We start from the raw sequence: 23,302 nt of genomic DNA on the forward strand, positions 1-23,302 counted from the left end.
CCGATGTGGGCTGCTGGGCGGTGTTGAGGGAGATCTTTCCCTGGTGGGGCCTCGTTGAGTGTGTCGGCCCTCAAGACTGGCCGAAGAGGGCGAGCAGGCGTGCTTCCCTGCGCCTGCTCCTGCAGGAGGACCACTTGTCGGTTAGGCTGGGGAGGGCTCGTCTGGGAGTCCTGGGAGCACCCCTGGGTGCCTGGGGGCTGTGGCCTCACTTTGGTCGAGAAGCCATCAGGGGCTGCCTGCAGCGTCTCTTCCTCTGTAAGTCCAGCAGCGAGGGGTGACGTAGAGGCACTGGCTGCAATGAGTGTATCCCTAGGCTCACTATGGGGCCATTCCAGATCCTCTCTAGCTGCAACTCGGCTGGGGGGCTAGCTCTGTGGGGAGAGTGAGAGGGGTGTCCCACTCGGCCTCTGGAGGGGTGAGGTGAGCAAGGAACGTTACCCTTGAGGGGCATCACATGGGATGCAGGTGTGGGAAGGACAGTGACCGTTCCCTCCCCAACGGGCACAGTGGGTGCCGCCATGGTTCTGCAGGACCCTGGGACGGCAGGCGAGAGAAGGACAGTGGCCATTCTCTCCCTAGCGAGTACAGTGGCTGTTGCCGTGGTCCTGCTCTCTGTGGAGGCAGCAGATGAGGGAAGGACAGTGGCCATTCCCTTCCCGATGGGCACAGAGGGCGCTGCCATGGTTATGCTTGTGCCACTGGGGTTGGGAGATGAGGGAGGGACAGTGGCCGTTCCCTCCCTGACGGGTACAATGGACGCCACTGTGGTTCTGCCTTGCCCTGGGACAGCAGGTGAGAGAAGGACAGTGGCCGTTCACTCCCCAGTGAGTAAAGTGGCTGTCGCTGCGGGCCTGCTCCCAGTGGAGGCTGCAGATGAGGGAAGGACAATGGCTGTTCCCTCCCCGTCGGGTACAGTGGATGCTGCCGCGATCTTGCAGGGGGTGGTAGATGAGAGGAGTAAAGTAGCCGTCCTCTCCCTGATGAGTAGGCCTACAGTGGCTGTCTTCGCGGTTCTACCTGGGACTGTTAAGGAACAAGTCCCACCCCGATCCTGGCGAGTGCTGGTCTGGCCCAAGAGTAGTGCGGCGGGGTGGCTACTTCCCTTGGGCTCTCTTGAGGGGAAGAAGGGCATCTGGTGATGGGACATATGCCCATTTGGCTCGGGCCCTTTCCTTGCCTCCCTGTGGTCTTCCCTTGGTGCTGGTCTTCCTGGTGCTGGTATTTCATTCGTCATATTGGAGAAAACTACTCGGCAAAAGTTACCTAACCCCTGCTTGCCTGTGCCTCCGAAATTTGTCGGGTCCCACAGGCCTATGCACAGGCCGACCATGGGGCCAATTTTTCAAGTTTCAAAAATCGTTTTTTTTCTTGCCAAATTGAAGAGGAACGTCAGACACACCTGACAGTGCAATTTTGAGCATCCTAAACCCCCTCTTTTTTTTTTCTATTATGTGTATTCCTGTATGGATTTGATTTATTTTATTCTGGGTGGTTTAAGAAGGAGAGGAGAAAGATAGTGGGTGCAGCATTATCTTTGCTTAACTTTTTTTGGGGATATGGTGGCTCAGTGGTAAAGCGTCAAACTCGGGACTGGTGGGGAGTGAGTTCAAGCCACACCTGGTAGCTGCCATGCCGGAAGGCGTAGCGCCCTCCTGTCACCTAGCAGTGCTATATGATCTAATAAAGTCTAGCTCGGGAAACATTCTTTTTTTCTTGACTTTCTTGCTCTTTTTATTCTAACTTACACTAACACTTGAGGGAAGCAAAAATCAAATCGAATCATGACCGATTCACAAGATGTACTGACCGCTTGAGTAGTTTAGAGGCTGGACTAGGTCTGTGTCAACATCTCCCAGATCTCAGTTCCCTTCCCAATAATCTTAGCAGTTTTCTACAAGCTGCGCTGCATCAACACCAACGTCCATGCTAAAAAAAAACGTTGTTCAACGTGGCGGCCATAGAGGGGTTAAGGAACAACTAACATAATTCAATTACCCATGCCTTAAAATTAATACTAGGACTGCCAAGTTTTGGGTCTCTATGTTCCTGACAGGGCAGAAAGGATTAGATGATCGGTGGATGGACGGATGAACTAAAATAATTCTACAAATACCTATTCCATGTTACCAACCAGCCTACACCATAAAGCATTTTATAAAATCCCTTACAAGTTTAAGGGCCCAAGGCTAGGCTACCGTAAACCAGCAGCCTACGGGTAGCTGACCAGTCTACTTCATGATGGCATTACAGTGGTGTATATATATATATATATATATATATATATATATATATATATATATATATATGTATATATATATATATATATATATATATATATATATATATATATATATATATATATATATATATATATATATATATATATATATGTCTATCTATCTATCTATTGCCAGACGCCACAATCCCGTACAGGGTGGCCATTTGACTCTGAGTTATTTGTTTTACGGGAAGGGGCATATATATATATATATATATATATATATATATATATATATATATATATATATCGGTTGTCATAATTATTTTCACACCCTTAGGCTGCATAAAGTCTCCCTATCCCCCCATTGTTTAGTTCTTCACAGGACCCTCCTTGTTATCAACAATAACAGAAAATTTTTATTTAGCAACAATGGTACAGTAACAGAAAAGATGAGTAAATGTGCATAAGATATGGAAAGTGCTACAGGCAGGGAATGTGGCTGGTTCTATGAAGTCCTTGATACTGTACTGTACAAAATTGGTCTGATTATAGAAGCTGCAAGAGGACTGCATGAAGCTGTTGGTGCCCACTGCCCACATTGATATATGCATGTAAAACTTTTGTGGCAAGTGGTGGCGACCATCATCCGTTCATTTGATGCAGTGCTGCTCATTTCTTCCTTCATCATTAATTTTCTGTGTCTACCCTCCTCTCTGCCTATTTCTCCCATCTTTCCAGTCACTTTTTATTACTCTTCTTTCCGTTTCAGGTGGCTTTACATTGAGTAACAAGCTTAATGGTTTCCCGTAAGACAGGAAACCATTTACAATGCTGGGTGGTAACCATATAACCAACCCACATGTATTCCCTACATGTCAAGAAGTGAGTTGGTAGAAGGCTAGTGCCCCTTCCCATGAACCACTAACTCAAAGACAAACAGTTACCCCTTACAGGATTATGGTGTCTGGCTATAGATGTATAGATAAACACATGGACATTCAGCACATGCACCCGAGCTGCTGTACATTCAGGGACAAAAAGTTCACCCACAATTCCCTGCATTAACTTCACACATATGGCACTTCTTTCACTTTCTTTCCATATGCATCATGTTGGAAAGTAATTTATTTATTAAAAAAAAAACAAAAAAACTCTAAGCTCATGAACATTAATGTGCAGAGGGAAGTGAGTGGTAGAAGTGAAATATTAGGCAAACTTTTGCCTTTAACTATACAGTACTGTACAATCACTTTATACTCAGTCAGCACCTGTGTATATATATGGAGTTCTGGAGGAAGGACAATTTGTTCTAAAATTTATGTGAGCTGTTACTTGTTTTTGTCCAAATGGATGCAAAAGAACTTTGTGCTCAATGTTAACCTATCACAAAAAGGCCATTAAAATACATCTTAAAAGTTGTTATATTTGTTTTATAAATCTGGACACTTGAGGACTACATATATAAATATATTTATATAATATATATTTATAAACATGATAAAATTGCATGACATATGAACGTATATCAGCATATATCCATTTGTAGAGATGTCCCCTCCACAAAGAATATAATTTTCAGATACAAGTACTGCATCATTAAATGACACGTGATGATGTAAGCAGACAGTGATAAGATTCATCATGATGGACATGTACTGAAGATCACTTGCACTCCAGAACCATAGTTTCCATTCATCTTTAACTTTTATCCTTGGCTGGAAGGAAGTCACAGCCGGATTCATACTGAACAAAGATCTGTTGATGATGGTTTGAGGCTTTCCCAGATTGCATGAATAAGTGCTGTCATGAACTATCCCTCTTGCAGTCTAATAAAGCTTCAAACTGGTAATGGTTTGAGGCTTCTCCTGACTGCATGCATAAATGTCATCACGAATCTAGTGATCTTGCAGGGTAGTAAAGCTTCAAACTGATGGCTAAATACAGGACAAGTCTTTGACATGAAACCCTAGGTATGAGTTCCCTCCAGTCAGTGGTAAGACAAGAGGGTGGGCAAAAGTTACAGCTCATGAGTGTATATAACCTATGGCAAACACACCAATATTAAACAACACAATTACTGTATACAGCATTCACTGTCCTTATTGACAAGACTACACTACTACTGATTTTTTGAAAATTATGATAATTTCTATACAGTACACCGGTAAAATTTATCCAGAAACTATAAAATATCATTAGTAAAAGCCATGGTTATGTGTGCTGAAACAGAGAAATTAAAATAAAAAAGTATGCTCTACTTTCACAACTATAATTTCTACTCTTGAACATTTTAACCAACCTAAAACATCTTTACTTTTCTTAAAAGTTTGTCACATAATGTACACAGGAAAGACGTGAGTTGTTATCACTTATGTGAGAGGGACTAAACCAAATGTGAGAAAACAGAGAAAATGGAGAGATCACCCATGCACACATACATGCACACAAACACAAACACACATGTGACAAAAGCCTGTCCTCAGTGAATGTACAGCATAAGATACTCTGAGTCAAAAGCGATATGTAGCCACTATGTGTAACCAGTGCATGAAATGGATTAATAATGAAAGTGTAAACACCTTAGAACCTGATGTGCTGTTTTACTTACATCTAAGTTCACAGAGCATCTACTTTTGTCTCCACAACACTTCAAGTTTCCACCTTCAGAGTACTGTAATACATAACATATTGTGAACAGTAATAAAAAAAAATTCCTCATAAACCTGTCTTCCCTAATTTCTACACTGAGTGCCCACAGTAATCATGAGGACAGTTCATTCAATACATAACATTACTCTGATTAAATCAGACATCACAGGTATACTTTGCCAAAATACAGTATTGCATAACTGAAAGAATGCAATACTTCTGACAGTGAACACTAAATTGTGTTATATTACAAGAATGTGAAACACACCTTAGTTCTGATCTCAGTAACCCCTTCAGTGCTATGACATATTAGATTTTATTCTTGCAACTTCCAGATGACTTTGTTAAATTTCATGAAGTCAGTTAGAAACAGTTTCCATTAACCCCTTCCCAACCTTATTTATTTACTTAAGCTCAATAAGTCATCTGAAGATATGAAGAATTAAAACAAAAATGCATCACAAGATTCAAGGAGTTAATTCACACTTCACAAGGTGCTGGGCTGTCTTTATCAAACTGTAATAAAAAATAATAATAATAATAATTTGGCACTTAAACAGCTCTGCCTATTCCAGAAACAATGAAGTTGTTCAGGGCAAAATCACCTTCTGGAAATAATGTGATCTTTAAAATTCAGCAAAGGGATGAGGAACATTTAGAATGACCATCCCAGACTTTTTTACATCTTGAAAGAACCTTGGCAAAATCAGGCACAAATGATTCAACCAAAATCTAACCAAACACATCATCACAAGGTATCTAATTAATTAACAGACTGCTCCTGACATAATGTCCCACACTAAAAGACTTTGTTGAATGTTCTACTTTCAGGAGTAATTATCATCAAACCTCACAGCAAAATCAACCTGATACAAAGAAAAATGAACAGAGTACTAGACAATAACTAAACACAAAGCAGTTACTGTTAGAGATGTTCTTTTACATTTGATGAAAAGTTCTATCTGGTCAACAAGAGCTATATACTGTACTACACAGCTTCTAACAACATTACTTCGCATAAACCAATATCTTGACCCATTCACTACAGTTGCTGTACTTGAGTCTTTTATTTGGCTACTTCTAGGTTTTGTTTAGCTGAGAAAAATCCCAGCAGTCAAAGGCTTCAAAAACACTGTCGAGTAACCCATTCCCTGCTATTTGTACACTCAGTAATTTCACTTATGCAAACACCAGACAATTTTGTTCATTCAAAAAAATTGCAGCCACTGACAATCTTACGACTGTACTCAGTTACCATTCTGCCTATTATCCTACCAGCTGTTACCTCCTAAGCTCCAATTTACTGTACAATAAAGTGGGATCAGCAACAAAAACTTCCTGAGCTTCTGTGGAAAATTATTCTCTTGGCCTTACAATCAAGCAACAAGAAAGCATTTCTACTGATCTCCCTTTATCACTACATGAAAATAATTATCACACCCTGTTCTGTCCATGACACCCATCTCTGTTACTCCTGGTTTAGTTACTTCATTGAGTTCTGTACTCCAGTTAAAAAGTTAGTCATACTTCTTCAGACATGGTTGCAAGTATTGTTAACAAAGCATATCTTAAACAGTGCATAAAAGAATAAAAAATAATTTGGCAAGCAAACTTTATGTTCCATACCTATATCTATGGCAGTAAAGATGATACATGATATGCTTGAAGTATAGTTAGGTGGGGGTCATAAATGCACTTGTTAGCTTAAAATCATATATTCTTCATGCTATGACTTTATGACTATATGCTCTCAATATGCAAGCTTTGTCATATTATTAAATTGATTTATTGTAAAATGTCAATAAAATTTAGCTGCACAAATCAAGCACTGAATTACCAATACATAATAAATATCAAGATTTATTTCTAAACCATTCATAATTATATATCTACAGTCTGTGTCAATGAATAAAGCAGGTGTTCCTACACATAATTCACTGGTGGGTGACAATTATCCTTTCCTAAAACTTCATCCAAGAGCTGTTGGAAATATCCCTAGGCACCTACTGCAAAAAAAAAACTTCATATAAGAGCTGTTGGATAAATCCCTAGGCACCTACTGCAAACATCAGGCAACTTTTTAAATGACTGCTATAGGTCAGTGCTGACTGATGTGTGGAAGGGGATACTACTGTATACAAACTGTCCTTTCCAATAACTTAGGATTTTTTCCTCCTAAGTCAGTGCTCCTTTTTGCCAATGTTTTTGTTCAGGTAAAGTCACCTCAGCCAAAAGACTATCATCAGTATACACACACTCTGTTAGGCTGGATATAGTGTGAGGGACAAGAGTGTCGCACTGGAGTGTGGAGTGGTGGATGAAAAAGTCCTGGGAGGCTCCATATGGTGTGGCACCTATGCCTCTACCCAGCCATGAAAAGCCAAGAATCTATCTCCAAAGAATTAAGTGTCATCAATCATTAAATAGCCAGGCTACCTTGTCAGCTTGTGAAATTAAAGAAACATTTCCTGATACACAAGAGGAGGTGCCAATGAAAAGTATGTCAGGGTATTTATGTCTGTCAAATTCTTGTAAACGTATTGTGGGTAACTACAACCAGCCAAATTCAATGACACAGACTGTACTGTACCACTATTCTCCCAACAAACACCTGCTGGATCTCTTGCACAATTACATTACACTACATTAATATTTATCCTCTCTCCAGCTTGTACCTCCACTAGACCTCTGCAGAATCACCAACATTTTCCATTTGACTCTCACTGCCAAATCACCAGTAGTCACCATCCTGCAGGGCCTGGAAGAAGCTGAAGACAACACAGGTGAAGTAGATCCAGAGGGTGCTAATGATGAGGACGAGGACACCGGCAATGACGTGAACAGCATAACCATGGGAGTTGATCAGCATCAGGATACCCCCAGCAAAAGCCATGATCATGTTGAGGAATGTGAAGAACACCCATGGTAGCAGCAAGAACTGGCGCTTCTGTTGAGTCAGGAATTATGGCAAGGATAAGAAGATAGGTCTTTGTTATCTCTCTCTCTCTCTCATGTTCTTTCTTGGTTAAAGTTGATGGGAAATCATATTCAATATGCAACAATCCTTTAGAAATGTTAAATGGGTAAAATCTTAAAAGTAGGTGAATCTTCCAAAATATCATGAAGTGCTCTGATACCAAAATACAATATGTGGTATAAGGATGAAAGTATTTAATCCATAATCCTCCTTTGTGGCATTACACATCCCCAAAAAAAACTCCAGTCACATTTTGGGATCAAACCTTTGCACATGGTAAGGATATTGCATCATTAAGGGGATTATAACCACTAGACCACAAGAAAGCAGCAGAAGAATACTGGAATAATATGCTGTTCTTACATGATCAGTTTTTCACTTATATCTAATATAAATGAAATGAACGTAGGAGTAAGAGAGAGTGTAAGAATAACTGAGGAATTAGTTTAGTGATTATACCATGAGAGGTGTAAAGTAATGCTTATAGTAGAATATACAGCATTGCAGAAGGTAACATAAGTGAGAAACTGGGTGGGTTCTGAAAGGGTAGGGGAAGTGTAGATCAAATATTTACAATATGGCCTTTAGTGGAGAAGTCCACTGCAAAGTGATGGATTTGTAGAATGCTTATGACTGGGTTGGCTGGGAAGGATTATGGAGTATGTTTGAATTTATGGTGAAGAAAGGAGTTTGTTGAGGGCAACAAAATCCTTTTATGAAGGTAGAACTGCATGTGTAAAGGTGGGGAAGAGCTTAAATTATCCTTTAAACACTGATGTAGGTGTTAGATAGAGATGTGTTACATCACCTTGGTTATTCAATAAATGGAGTGGTCAAAGAGATGAAAGTGAGGGCATCAAGAACACAGCAAAACTAAAACTAAATGGCAGTGAATAGAATCTCTCATAACATGCTCATTCCAATTAGTGATCAACACTGGGGCACTCAACAAATGAGACTCTTTGCACTGCATGAATCAGCCCAGGTGCGATTTCCTTACCGAGGACATACCCACAGACTTCCGGGGGCTGGATGTGTAAATTTATGTGTTCCATATTCCCTGCTTCAAGATGCTCCCATGAGTCTACCTCCAGGTTCACTCATACCATGGAACAATACTACTGATTGTCCCATACTGGCCTGACCAGTCTTGGTTTGTGGAGGTGAAAGCATGGGGCCCATTCTACTACTGCTGGGGAACAGGGGACTCATAGAAAATATTTTTTCCCACATGGGGAACTCCATCTACTATTATTTACAGAGTCTCTCAATGCCAGCCTTCCCACAGCTGTATGGTACAGGTAGCTGATGATGTGCTGACTAATATGTAAGCCTCCTTCAACAAGTAACTCAAGTCCTACTTGCAGGCCTTTCTGTCCTTCCTGTAGGCCAGGAATGCTATGAGGTTGTCTGAATATCATGTTGGCTCTCATCCTTCTTTGCACACAGGATGGGCAGGGTACCGTCCGCAGTGATGGTACATAAGGCAGTGCTAGCAAACCTACTATGCTTTGGCTTGGGCCAGTAGTAGTAGTAGCAGTTGTTGTTCCCTAGGCAGTCTGACCGAACAGCCCCGAGTCCCTTAGGAAGGCCATGGCCGAGACCGAGCTTTCCCACAGGACTCTCAAAGAGTGTATGTTGTGTTGTTGGCATAGATGATTGTGTGCAATGCAGTCTTCCATAATGTGCTTAATAGTATGGGGTGCTGTCTTACATCCTGGACAGGCATCAGCGATGGAGTCATCCAGCCTCTTCTAGTAGCTAAAGGGGGCTGGATGGTGCCCACATCTCAGCCTGGCCAGATGGACCCTGTCCTCACGAGGGAGATAGGATTCAGAAGGGTGGATGTCAGGAGGCCGTGCATGCAGCCGTGTGTTGTCTTTAAGTGTCAGTCAATGCTTGAGTTCTCGATATTAAGAGTGACTGTTTTGACTCCCTCCCACCCCCCTGCTCTTCAGTCCAGACTTCATCAGTGCCAGAGGTCCTCCACTCCCTTTCGCCCTCTTCCTTCCCCACCAGCCTTTAGCTGGATGTCCTTTTGGACAGCCTGATCTCTCTGTTTTTGCAGGCCACAGGGGTCCATTCCTTGCAGCTCTGAGCACTGACCAGTATCTCACTGTGGTTAAAGTTTGCCCCTGATGGTTCAGGTATGGTGGTTGCCCTACTGCCTAAATTCCTGACAAAGGACAAGAAGGCCAACCATGTTCTTTGCCCTGTGAGGCTTCCAGATGAAGGTGCCTCTCATCCCCACTGTTTGAAGGTTGCCCTCTGGGATCACATATAGGCCACCATCAGTGCCTTACTTGGGGTCCTGTTAATACAGATGGGCAATGCTCAATTTTTTTTCTGTAACTAATATTTTTATTACTTTTTCAGTAGGTAATCGATATGCAATTGATTACTTTCGATTGATTTTCCCTTGCAAAACCATAACATGGTAAAATGATACGAACAAAGCAGGCGAGTAGGTATAAAATGATGACCTCACTCTCCCTCACTATGCCAAATATTACATGATGTAAAAAAAAAAATATGTGGTGAAATTAAAATTTACTTTATGGGCAAATATTAAATGTTAATAATTCTCAAAATGCAGTTTCTGAACTCAATTAATATTAATTACAGAAAAACAACTTCATTTATGAACTAAGTGCATCTGAGTAACCATCTTTTTCCCACTCACATAAAAGTCTTGCTAACTATTTTTTAACAAATATCCATATGAATTTCAAAAAAAGAGAGCTAACTGTTTATTAACTAAAATTAAAGAAAATGTATGCTCTGAATACATTGAATCTGTAATACTGTAAGTAATGGCCTGGACTGGGAGTAATCATATGGTAATCAATAACCGAGAATTGTTGTTGTTGAATAACCCCAATCTGTCTTGCTGAACAGATCAGTCAACAGCACGCAAGCAACTGCCCTGCAGGGTCATCCTGTGCGGTGAACTGACATTCGTCTGTGGCAGATTGTGCTTCACCACAGCGAGACGGGAAGAATGTTGGGATTTGGCTTCTGGGTGGATGCCACATTTGCATTGCTCCATCCAGTTAACAGGACACCATAGTAAGCTCCACATCACCCCAATGTAATAGCTGAAGTGAAACTTAACAAATTAATCACTGGTCTGACTGGGATATGAACTCAGGCCATCGCGCCTCATATGCGCACATGTTACCACTGAGCGAAAAAGAGGATCCCTGCTGTGTCTCTAAGCAATGCGGGCTTTTATACACCCCATTACATCCCTCTTTTCTCCCCTTGGTGATTAATTTGGTGAGTCTCGAACACACAAGGTAGCGTAAGCATTAGAGGCCACCGTGGGGAGGCTGCAGACCACACTCAAACAGACCATCCCCAGGATGTAAGGACAGGGATGCTGTTAGCTAACCAAGGACCAACATCAAATTGCCAACCAAGCCCTACCTCACATTCCACATTGCTGCCAACTAAATGTCATAACTGAAATGAAACTTAACTGGTCTGACCGGGATTTGAACTCAGGCCCTTGCGCCTCATATGCGCGCATGTTACCTCTAAGCCAAAGAGAGGATCCCCGCTTTGTCTCTAAGCAACGCGGGCTTTTATACACCCCATTATACCACTAAGTGAGCATTGTGATTGAATAGTTAGGACTACTTTCTGATAACTGATGTAATCAATTATGCCCACCACTACCTACTGGTAGGCCTCAACACCCTTGTGCCACTCAGAATGACTGTGTGTGTTTGTGTGTGGGGAGGGGTTGCCACTTGGTTATTCTTCATTCCTATCCACTTGCTTCTCCATAAGTCCATGATCTGTAGAGGGTCACAGTCTCTATCCTCTTTGCCTACACCTGCTGTGCAGGAAGGCAGCTAGTGGGTATCAGAGGACACTTTCATTTGCTGTTACCAGGACTATGAGGTCCAAGATCCACCATGTACTGATATGAGTTTCCTGTTTACTGCATCTTGGTCTATCCTATATGTGGTCCTAGTGAGAGCTTGTTGCTCCTTTTCCCCCCTCCCAGGGAAAGTATCCCTCGGTGTGTTACTGGGTCAATCCTCCTCTTCGGACACAATGAGCCATGTCTGGGCTACACAACCTTGGGGACAGACTGAGGCATTGTTCTTCTGGTTAGAACCTGAGTGTGGATCAGGTTATTGATGGGAAAAGGTACCAGCTCCCATCCTGGGACCAACTTGGACTTCTCTCTGTACAGTTGTTGTCTATTAAGTATATCTTTGTCACAGATTTCTGCCATATCCCTGTTGATGACAAATCTTGTTATTGGTTCTTCAACCAGTTTTCTGCAGTTCAGCTTTTGCCTTAACAGTGAGTACCTCTGCACTAATGGAGCTGGCACTAAAATGACACCTTGAAAGCATGAATGGCCTATTTTTGGCACTGGGAAGCCTGTACAACTTATGTTTACTTATAGTTTCTGTTGTTAAGAAAACTAATTACAACGCTGGATAGTAACCATATAACCAAATAACGAAGTGAAATGGAGCATACTATGGTGTCCCAGTTAACTGCGTGGAGACACAAATGCAGCATCCATCCAGGAAGCAAATCTCCAAACTTCCCCATACCTTGCTGTGACAAGGTGATGTCTACTATCAGGGAATATTGGTTCACAGCATGGGATGGCCCTGCAGCAGTGGATGCTTGCCTGTGGTTGGTGGGTCTCTTTGGCCAGACAGACTGAGGTTACTCAACAATAACCTCCTAGAGCTCTCCATGGCAAATGTTCACCTTACTTACCATAGTGAGTGACCTACTAGCTCAACTGTCAAGCAGTTGGCTACACTAGTGAGGTTTAGGGAGTAGGATTGCTAGCAGTGAAAAATGTAATCTGGGAAATTATATTTTCCCAGAGATTTGGGGATGTATTAATGATTTTATGGTAAATTTAGAAATATGGTGGGGAATTTATCAACTTTGCACTAGCTTTGCATGCACCAACAAATCAGTTTTTATGCTCTGGAACTATCATTTTCTTGCCAGCAAATTCCAAACCTCTTTGGGCACTTACTGATTGCCAAGAAGGTTTAGGTTAGGTCAGTCAGTTTTGGTAGCATTGAGTAGGACTGGACAAGATGGGATAAGTTAGGTTAGGTCAGGTTACCAGTAATTAAAGTAAAAGCTATCATTCAGGGAAAAGGAAACTTAGTTGATGGTGCTTAAATGGCTTATACAAAAAGCTTGCTGTTGCTGACCGTTCTAACACCGTGGATGAGGACGAGGGAGACGATGATGTAGATTATGGCCACCAGCAACAGGATACCCAAGAAGATGTAGGCCGCTGTGGACAATAACATTAATAAGTACTGACAAATGAACACAGAAGGGATTATAAACCATAAAGAAAATGAAGACAGTGGGATAAATAAAAAAAGAGAATGAGAAATGCAGAGAATACTGTGAACACTGTGAACACGGGAGATCAACCTAGTTGAGGAGCAAAGTAGGCCTACACAGGACGGCAATGAATAGCCAAATGTCATTAAGTGGAAATCAAGTGGACCAGCTTGAGTGGGAGCTAAGGGGATGCCAAAGGGAGCTGAATAAGTCCACTTGAGAGGAAGTCAAATAGACCCAGCTGAGGAAATGAGTGGGCCCACTTGAGATTGAACAGACTGGGCCCACTCAAGTAGGACTCAAGTGGAGACCAAATGAACCCACGTGGCTCCCACTCCAGTGGTTGATGAGTTGGCCCCCTCAGACTCCTCCTGAGTGGGCCTGCTTGGACCCAACTGTTCCCTCAGCAGAACAACTGGTGATCTGGATGTAACACTGAAAATGGTGGGTTTTATTCTTTGGGAGATAAGGACATAGCAAGAACTGGCTATCTTCCTTAATAACCCCAATGTACTGGTAGCTTTTTTCTATCTTTGTACCTACCTAACAAATATCCATCCATCCATCCATCATCCACTCCTACATTGCCCCATGAGAAGCGTAGGAGCCCGGGGCTAGGCAGTTGGTCTCGACATTTAAGATGAGAGGGACCAGCCTCATTCATCCCTGAGTGGCATTACATGGGCAATCAACCCAAACCATCCCTTGGATATAAACCTCCACCGGTTCAATCCGACTGGAGCGCAATAATTACCCACTAAACCACCAAGTGCCAAAATTTGGTTATATGATTACCACCCAGCGTAGTAAATGGTTTCCTGGTGTATAGGAAACCATTTGGCTTGTCACTCAATGTGGAGTCACCCACAGGCAGAAGAAAAAGGAAAGGATGAAGGAAAGAAAGACAGAGGAGGGAGTGTAAAGTCACCCGTAGGCAGAACGACAAGGAAAGAATGAAGGAAAGAAAGACAGAAGAGATGGAAGGAAAGATGGATGGAACAGAGGAAAGGGCTGGCACCCGAGAGCAGCACTACATCGAGTGAGTGGATGGTGAGCGCTTCCACCTACCACAATCTATACTGCGACATAAACTGCCATATTCTGACTACTCAACTGTAACAAGAGACTAATACTAGAATATTTAACTATTGTACGTTCAAATTAGAATGCCGTCCACTTCCTTCCTAACTCACCAGCATCAGATTCTGGGTCGACGATGCCAAATGTGACTGCGTTCTCGAATTTTAGCCTCTTGCGTGTCTCGTCAATGTTGAGCAGACAGTAGATGCCCAACACCAGCTGAGTTACGCCGATTAGCTGCAGGTGAGGGAACACAAATTAATTTAGGTTACAAGACAGTAAACAGTTCTAGGGTACACTGCACATAGTAACAGTGCAACACAATACAGCGGTAGTACATGATGTTATGGTGTAGACAGGGTTATTTGACTTGTGAACAGGCTTTAGCTTGTGAGCATCCAACCAATAAACTGAATGGTAGCCAGTAGGGCATCACTCCATCACTCAAGAGTGTTCAGTGAATGTGAGGTCTCTAGCAAAACTGACCAAACCATCAAGTGACCCTCTATCAAGGTAAAAGGTAAGGTCACAGGGGAGTCGGGAGGAGGGTAGGACAGGTACAAGGTACAGATGGTGAAACAAATGACAGCTGATGTAGACAGTGGTATACCGATGGTTTGGTTATTTGATAAATGCAGACACCCGATAACTCAGCAGCAGTCGGTGGAGCTTGAGCCCACCACTTGAGTGTCCTCCGAGTGTGAGAGCAGCACAAAACTGACCGACCCACCGAGTCATCTAATTATACCAAGGCTCCCTGCTCAACTCCCTTACCTACTAATGCCTTACCAACCCCCTCCCTCTCTCATTTTATCCCCCAACTCCCTCCTCCTTACCAACTCCCCCATCCCCGAATTACTATCTCTTTCTCTACCTGCCCCCCCCCCCATTTTTTAAGTCTTACCCACTCTCCCTTTTGGGTCTGGTTAATACTTGGATGGGTGACCACCTGGGAACACCAGATGCTGTTGGCATCCCTACGTGTCAAGTGGGGTTGGTGGAGGATTAGTGCCCCTCCCTGTAAAACAATTAACTCTAAGCCCTTGGCCACCCCGTTTGGGATACATGGCGTCTGGCAATGGATGGATGGATGGACTACTATACCCCCCCACCCAGTAGGTAGGACCCAGAGGTGTGTAGGCAGACACAAAAAGTGTGTAGTCGTCAAGGATGGAGTAGTTTCATGGACCTGTCTACTACGCTCTCTCTCTCTCTCTTACTCACACACACACACACACACACACACACACACACACACACACACACACACAATAATCTTGTCGTTTTTAATGCATAAAAAACTCAGTTCTTACATCTATCAACCTGATAAAATCTTTCGCAGGAGTACTCTCTAATTTTTAACATTATGCAGCTCAATCCTGCATCATCTTTAAACATACTTTGGGTTTTATTCTCTTGGGATTTATCTTGGAGAAAACATATTACCTCTCTGTAAAATCTACTTCCAAGAGACAGGGTGTATTAAGTTAACAGTTGTTGACTTAATACACGGGTTTTATTCACCCTTGTGGAGTACAACTCTCACGTCTGGGGAGGTTCCCCACATACAGTTCTTCTCAACAAAGTGGAGTCAAAGGCATTTCGTCTAATTATCTCTCCTTCTCATACTGGCTCCTTTCAACATGTCTCGTCGTCGTACTGTTGCATTTTTATCCCTTTTCTATTGCTACTTCAATGGTCACTGCTCCTCCGAACTGTCCGCTTGCATCCCTCCACCACTACGACAGATGCGTGGCACCTGTTTAAGCATGAAACTCTCGTCCCTTTTCTGTTCAACTCTCTAATGCAAGAAGGAACCGTTACCCCAGTCCTTCATGCAACAGGTCAACTATGGAACTGTCTCCCTCTGTCTGTATTTCCTACTGCCTATGATATCCAGCCTTTCAAACGCAGTGTGTCCAGGCATCTCGAAATGAACGGATCCTGAATTTGGCTCTGTTATCTTGTTTTTGCATTTTCTTGGAGGGAACAATTTGCAGGAACACACACACACACACACACACACACACACACACACACACACACACACACACACACACACACACACACACACACACACACACACACACACTTTCTCACCTTATGCACTTATCAACACACCAATGGCCTCATCGCATCCACACCTATATCCTTATTTATCTATTTAACACATACATTTTGCCCCATCCACTTACCCACACCCACGATGCATTAACCTTGTCCACACCCACAACCACGCCTACGCTCAGTCCTTGCTCTCTGCACGCCCACGTCTACTGCCCACCCACACCCACACGCTCTCTTATCTTCTACTCTCACCCACAACCATGCCACATACATTCACCCACATATTATGCCCTTGAATCCGCTTACCTACGTTCTATGCTCTCCTTAACTTGGTCTAAAAGTGCCACCTGTCTATCTTGAATGCTGATTTGTCGTTTTCTGATTACAATAGGACGAAAATCTGGGCCAAGTTAGAGTAAACTCACCATAATTTATTCTTGCCATCTCCAGACCATTTAGTTAAGCTTTAGGGGGACTATGCAAACTGCCTGATTTATCTCCCTAGGCTGAATAAAATTGTGTTAAGGTAGCATGAATAACACAGACATCATCGTTTTCAAGGGGTTAACTACACCCAACCTCTCTCTCTCTCTCTCTCTCTCTCTCTCTCTCACACACACACACACACACACACACACACACACACACACACACACACACACACACATCCACTTGCACCCACACCAAGCCTCGTCCACATCCACGACCGCGCCCACAAAAAGGATGATGACTGGTAAAGAGGAGAGAGTTTGTAGCACATCGGGGTTACACATTGCTTGAGAATGAGGTGTTGCTGACTGATTACTTCCTCCCCCCCTCTCTATTTATTTACCTGTCTAGCTACCTGTCCATCAGTTTCATCCCCTCCCCCCCCACACACACATCCTCTCCCTCACACCTCCAACACATCATCTTAACCCTTTACTTCACTGGGTCTCGAAGCTGAATAACATCGTCTGACGGTAATAAGGAAAAAAAGACTGCATATCTCTTCCTCTCTATCCATTTCTTCCCATCCATCTCTTATTCATAATCTTTTTCTAGTTTCCTCACTTTTATTTTCCTCCTCCTCCACTCCGCTCCCCTCTTCTCTTCTTTTTTCCCCTCTCCTCACTTCTGTTCTTTTCTTTTCTCTTTTCTTCTCTCCTCTCTTCCTCCTTTCTTCTCCTCTCCTCTCTACCTTCTTTCTTCTCTCCTCTCTTCTTCTTTTCTTCTCCTCTCCTCTCTTTCTCCTTTCTCTTCTCCTCTCTTCCTCATTTCTTCTCCTCTCCTCCCACCTCATCCATCACTCTATCTTCCTCTTCGTATCTACATCACCTTTTACTCCTCCTCCTTCACACCTAATCAAGCACCTCCTTCCATTCTCCTCCCTAATCCATCATCCTGCCTTCCTCCATCACACCTCCCGCATCCATTATCCCTTCTCCATCACATCTCCATCATCTCCATCACGCATACTCAACTCCTTCACTATTAGGATGTATTTTATATTTTTTGGCTTGCTATTTCTTGACTAACTATTTGCCTACATTAATTTTACCTATCTATATATCTATCTATACGCCTATCTATCTATCTGTCAGCCATTCTATCTATCTTTCTTCTACTTACTCCTACACTATTAAGACTTCTCTCCTAAGTTAAAAATAATCGTTAAATTGTGATAAAAATTAACTACAAACTCCTCTCTCTCTCTCTCTCTCTCTCTTTCTCTCTCTCTCTCTCTCTCTCTCTCTCTCTCTCTCTCTCTCTCTCTTTCTCTCTCTCTCTCTCTCTCTCTCTCTCTCTCCACAGTTACATATAAGGTGTGCTATGCGGGCAGTGTGTTGTGTGTGTAGGTGGCCCTGTTTATGTGTGTGGGTGCATGTGTGTGTGTGTGTGTGTGTGTGTGTGTGTGTGTGTGTGTGTGTGTGTGTGTGTGTGTGTGTGTGTGTGTGTGTTGCTCGTATATTAGTATGTAAAATGTTTGTTGAGGGCAATACTGTAACATACGCCTTGAAATGACCAGGACAAAGACAGTACCTTCAGAGACATTGCAAGGCATCAGATTAACACTACTGTATCAGGCAATGGACACACAAGATTATTTATATGGTAATCGACACACTAGAGTTTTCAGTAATACTACGAAAGCCGTGGCAGTGAAGATGGTGATGTCTGTTACCACTTATCGTAATTTTTCTATGGACAAATTTGTTCGGAACGGTATATCTAATGGACGAGGTAAAAATGTCCAATTCACAAACCAGGTACAACAAAACATCGATTTATATATGATTTTTAAAAACAGATATTTCCTTTCAAACTGTACGGGGTATATAGCCACAAACTTAACAGTAAGAGGTACTGTGCATTTCTTCGACTGTACACTCATTATCGACCCTGCTATACTGATCCACAATTCTTTACTAAATATACCGTATAATTCGATATATATACCGTATGCACTCAACACTGAGTTTGGCAAAGGTGAAGATAATTTTAGGAATATCTTACGCGACAGTGAAAATACTTTTCACTGGAATACTCCCGTAGCTTACTAAAATGAAATATTTACTCGCAGCACGACTCTGTGTCCCTTCTTAAGTGAGTTACGGCTCCTATAATAATAGCGCTGCAACGTCTACTCGTGTTGCATCACCTACCCTGCAACTGGACAACTGCAATTCTGGGAGCTGACGTAGAGTTAAACGCTGCAGGGGAGATGACGATGATTCTAAATACAACGGAGTGGATTTAAACGCTATTTTTCGGAGCTAACAATGTCACTTGCACTATTCTGGATGCTGACGAGGATAAATAAAACTACAGGAGCCAGCAGTTTCCTCAAGACAGGAGACAGCATCTTCCTCATGACACGAGACATGAACCCCTTTATGACATGACAGCAGCCTCCTCAGGAAAAATACGATGGTGTAGGAGAAGGCGTAAGGAAATATTAACCTTACTTAAGCTGTGCGGTCGAAAGAGAAAAGACGCAAGGTAAATGTAAGACTGACTATCGGAGGCTGGAGAGTCCCACATGAACCGCATTGGACAGGGTAGGTGGGATGGGTGAGGGTGAGGGGTAAGAGGAATGCAAGACAGTTCGGACATCTTGATGGTTATGAAGTACGGGAGGAAATTCCATAAGTCTAATTCATCGAGTAAATGGAGCACAAGAAACGGATAAGCTTATTAATAGTCAAGATGTAAGGGAGGTAATTAGATACAGCAGTCTAATTCACTGGGCAAACAGAGCATATGAAACGGGTAAGACTATTGGTCATTTGTGTAATATATGTGGATAACATATCATTCCATACATCCAACACCAATAAAAATCTATGCCTTGGTAATGTTAGTAATGTATGATATGAAGGAGGACTACTGAGCCTTGGAAGCAGGCTGTGAAGCCTATGCCCAGAGTCGAACACATACAAAAAAAAAAAAAAAAAAAAATGACTACTGTCTACCTAGATCTAAAAAAAAAAAAATCTTTAGGATGAAGTAATTATATAAATATATAAATATATTACAAATATATCTATATCTATCTATCTATCTATCATCTATCTATCTATATCTATCTATCTATCTATATATATAACAACTTTCTTAATCATTTATGCAGTAAAAATATTTTTTTATTCTTCCTTCCCCCATTTTTTTTTTTTTTTTTTTTAGCAGAAGGGGAGATTTCTAGCAAATGAAGGGGTTAACTAAGGCTATTTCTGACGCCTCTAACTCCAAAAGTCTGCCAGAGATCAATAATATCTCCTGGTAATAGTGGGAATAATATAAAAATGGCGTCCTTGGTGTGGAGGGACTAAAATTAAAAAACAATTAATCACATACTCTGGTTTTGACGTGAATATTTTAATCAAGGTAAAATCCGTGCAGGTGATCATGCCACCCAACACCGTAGCAACACAGCACGATACCCGGGAGTTGTATATTGGATGGAGGAGATCATTTGTTGGATTAGCTTAACAAACATACCTATCCCCACACACGCACATGCCCACAAACACATACAATACATACCTACATACACATACGAGTACATCATTCATTCACATAAAGCATCAGAACACACCATACACATCACACACACACACACACACACACACACACACACACACACACACACACACACACACAGGGAATTTCAACGTCATTCATAATAGTAAAGGAATTTAAGCCACGGCAACAAATCGCTGACTCTAAACCTCAACCATCCATTAGGCTTCACCCCTCCATTAACCCCTTTAGCCCGAGGATGCTTTACACGTATCCCCGAACAAATGTATTCAGCATGGAAGACTCACTGTATTGGCCAGAAACAATATTTTTATCATCTGCGGGACCCTCACGTGGAATAAAGTCATCTGGTGGTAGAATTCACTGCACTGCAAGGGCTAACTGAGATTTTTGTTTTATATCATCCCTTCACTGGAGAGGGCTGCCTTCGTGTGTTGGCACCGATATGGCCAGACGGTTCCGCTGCCCGGCTATACAAACACCCCCCGCCCCCATCTTCCTCATTATCACCTGAAAGAGGGATGGTGGACTACGAGAGGGTGACAACTTGAGCCTCTAGTCCATCGGGTTCACATTCAGATGAACATGGAATGACAGCCAGTAATACAAACTACTAAGGCGATAGGTCTCCGAGGGAAAAAAAAAAAAAAAAAAAAAAAAGGCCAGTGGGAACAAGAATAAAATGAATCATCGAACTCAGGGGGTGGGAAGCTGTGATTTAAATACTCGTAACTTCTTCACTACGCGACGGCTTTCCCACAAATTGAGTAGAATCGTACGGGGATAGAGGGAATAAAATTAGACCTCGTCCTAATGAAGGGTATATTTACACTTCGAAATCAGAGAAGATTGGATTCCATGTAAAGCTAAGGGAATCAGAGCACATAGATTAAAAAAAAAAAAAAACACTCCCAAGAGAATACACCTGGTAATCTGTTGTGTTAGTGCTTCCTGATCTATGAGGGATTAAGACCCGTATTCTCGTCGGGTAAGGAAGCTCTAACACCTCTCCCTTAGCGATTTATTTTTGGATATGATAGGTTAATATTATTTTGTACGTTACTTATGTTGAGTATGGTGACACTGGAAGGATTTAGGTAACACAGAAGAGGACAGTGAGGTGTTATAAGCAAAATAAATCGCTTTTTACACGTTGCTGTCCTCCATGTTACATAAATTCTTCCAATATCGCCATACTCTCCATACATAACATACAAAAGGGCATGAACCAGCCACGTCCAAAAATAAATCGCTAAGGAAGAGGTGCTAGGGAGCCTCCTTAACCAACGAGAATACGTGTCTTTGTTACCTATACGATAACGATAAATAAAGTCTCCCTGGTTGGCTTTCTGTTATCTTGTTTTTTATTTTCTTGGAGGGAACAATCTTGCGGGCTCCCTTGCATAAAAAAAAGTAAATAAATAAACTAACACATGAAAGTCTGATAATTAACTCCTGAAATCCCTGTCACTAATTACGTCCATTACCTGTCGTCTATCCAGGAACAGAGAGTGGTTTCATGTGGCACCAAAACAGTACGAAATAATAAGTTAAAAAATCATTCAGCATTTAAATTTCCTCTGTACATATTGAGCAGACAGCCTACTGGGGCCAGAGTTACTTGGCCCATTCACTACAATTCTTCTTCTTCTATTTCCTCCTCAACTTCCTCTTCCTCCACCTCTTCTTCTTCCATTTCTTTCCTTCTCCCTCTATCTACTGTCTATCTATCTAATTATCTATTTATCTATCTGTAATCTTCGAACTTCCAGACAATCTCATTCACCTTAAGACACTTTTCAAACAGGTGGGGTGAAATACAACTTTCGTTCATTCTTTCATTACTAGCAAGCTCTCCTAGAATGAAAAAAAAAAAAGTTCGGTAGTAGCAAGAACAAAATAGAAAAAGAAACCATCAAGTTCATTATCAGACTCCATATTCAGTATCAAAGACAGCCTTCATACAATCCTGACAGACATACAGAAGACGATGTTGCAATATTTAAGTCGATCAGCAGTTTTATACCCACTGTACAGCTAGGAGCAAAAGTTCAACGGCAATCCACCACTACTTTCGTGCCCTACATCCCATATTTCTCATTTCGCCCCCCAAAACGGACAGCTGTCTTCCCTTCTCATAATTTTTGGTTGTGTACTTCATATCCCTTCTCATACTCTTTTGTTATGTAAGTCATATCGCTATCACACAAATTCAATTCATGCACCACCTGCCACTTACACCAACTTTCGCTCATTCTGTGCAATAGAGCTGAGGGTACGATGGGCAGAGAGAGTTGCTTAATTGCATGAGTGGTGGGTAGGGAATGAGGAGTAATGGATGTAATTGGAAGGCGGCGATAGACCCATTACGCTGATTGTGTAGAGGAAACTTGACCCCGGGAGGTGATTAGGCTAATGGGGCCAGCAAGCCATGGGAACATGGCTGCTGAAGATGTGTTAATGGACGCTAAGTAATTAATGTTCATACAAGTGATATGGTTCTGTTACATGATTCCATAGACATTTATACCAGCTTTAATATTTTCTTAGATATACAGTGGCATGAATGAGGTGGAACGAAAGAGCAGAAGACATGAACCAGAGCGGTTTGAGTGGGGTGAAGAAGTGGTGAAGAGTTGTGACTGTGGTTTAGATACAGGCGTTTTTGTCGAGACCACCCTGACTGAAATGAGAAGGCACTTTTCTTCCCTCCTTTCTTCTCCCTCCTCCTCCTCCTCTTTTTCTTTAAATTACATACCTAACCACTGCTGGCTATATGACACAGCCATATGCATAAAAGTTAAATTAAAGGACGAATTGTAAAACAAGCCCCTAATATTTCAGGGACATTAAGATTTTATGGAACGCCTGCGATTATGAAATTTCATCAGGATGCCTCACACACTACAAAGTGCAGTCAGCTACATTACAGTCAG

General features: G+C 42.2%; 1 protein-coding gene across 1 annotated transcript in view; it reads right to left on the reverse strand.

Moving 5' to 3' along the window:
* Positions 1-3,641: 3,641 nt before the first annotated feature.
* The window catches only part of LOC145403828 (uncharacterized), a 102,599-nt gene continuing 82,938 nt past the window's right edge, over positions 3,642-23,302 (reverse strand). The window contains exons 2-4 of the mRNA XM_080275519.1: positions 14,390-14,513; positions 13,055-13,140; positions 3,642-7,817 (exon numbers count right to left, since the gene is read on the reverse strand). Coding sequence (XP_080131645.1) covers positions 7,602-7,817; positions 13,055-13,140; positions 14,390-14,513 — 426 coding nt within the window. The 3' untranslated portion in view covers positions 3,642-7,601. The remainder of the gene's footprint in view (positions 7,818-13,054; positions 13,141-14,389; positions 14,514-23,302) is intronic.

Source organism: Coenobita brevimanus, chromosome 61, assembly GCF_032717465.1.
Source record: "Coenobita brevimanus isolate Jiangsu-jjx chromosome 61, ASM3271746v2, whole genome shotgun sequence".
Taxonomy (NCBI): domain Eukaryota; kingdom Metazoa; phylum Arthropoda; class Malacostraca; order Decapoda; family Coenobitidae; genus Coenobita; species Coenobita brevimanus.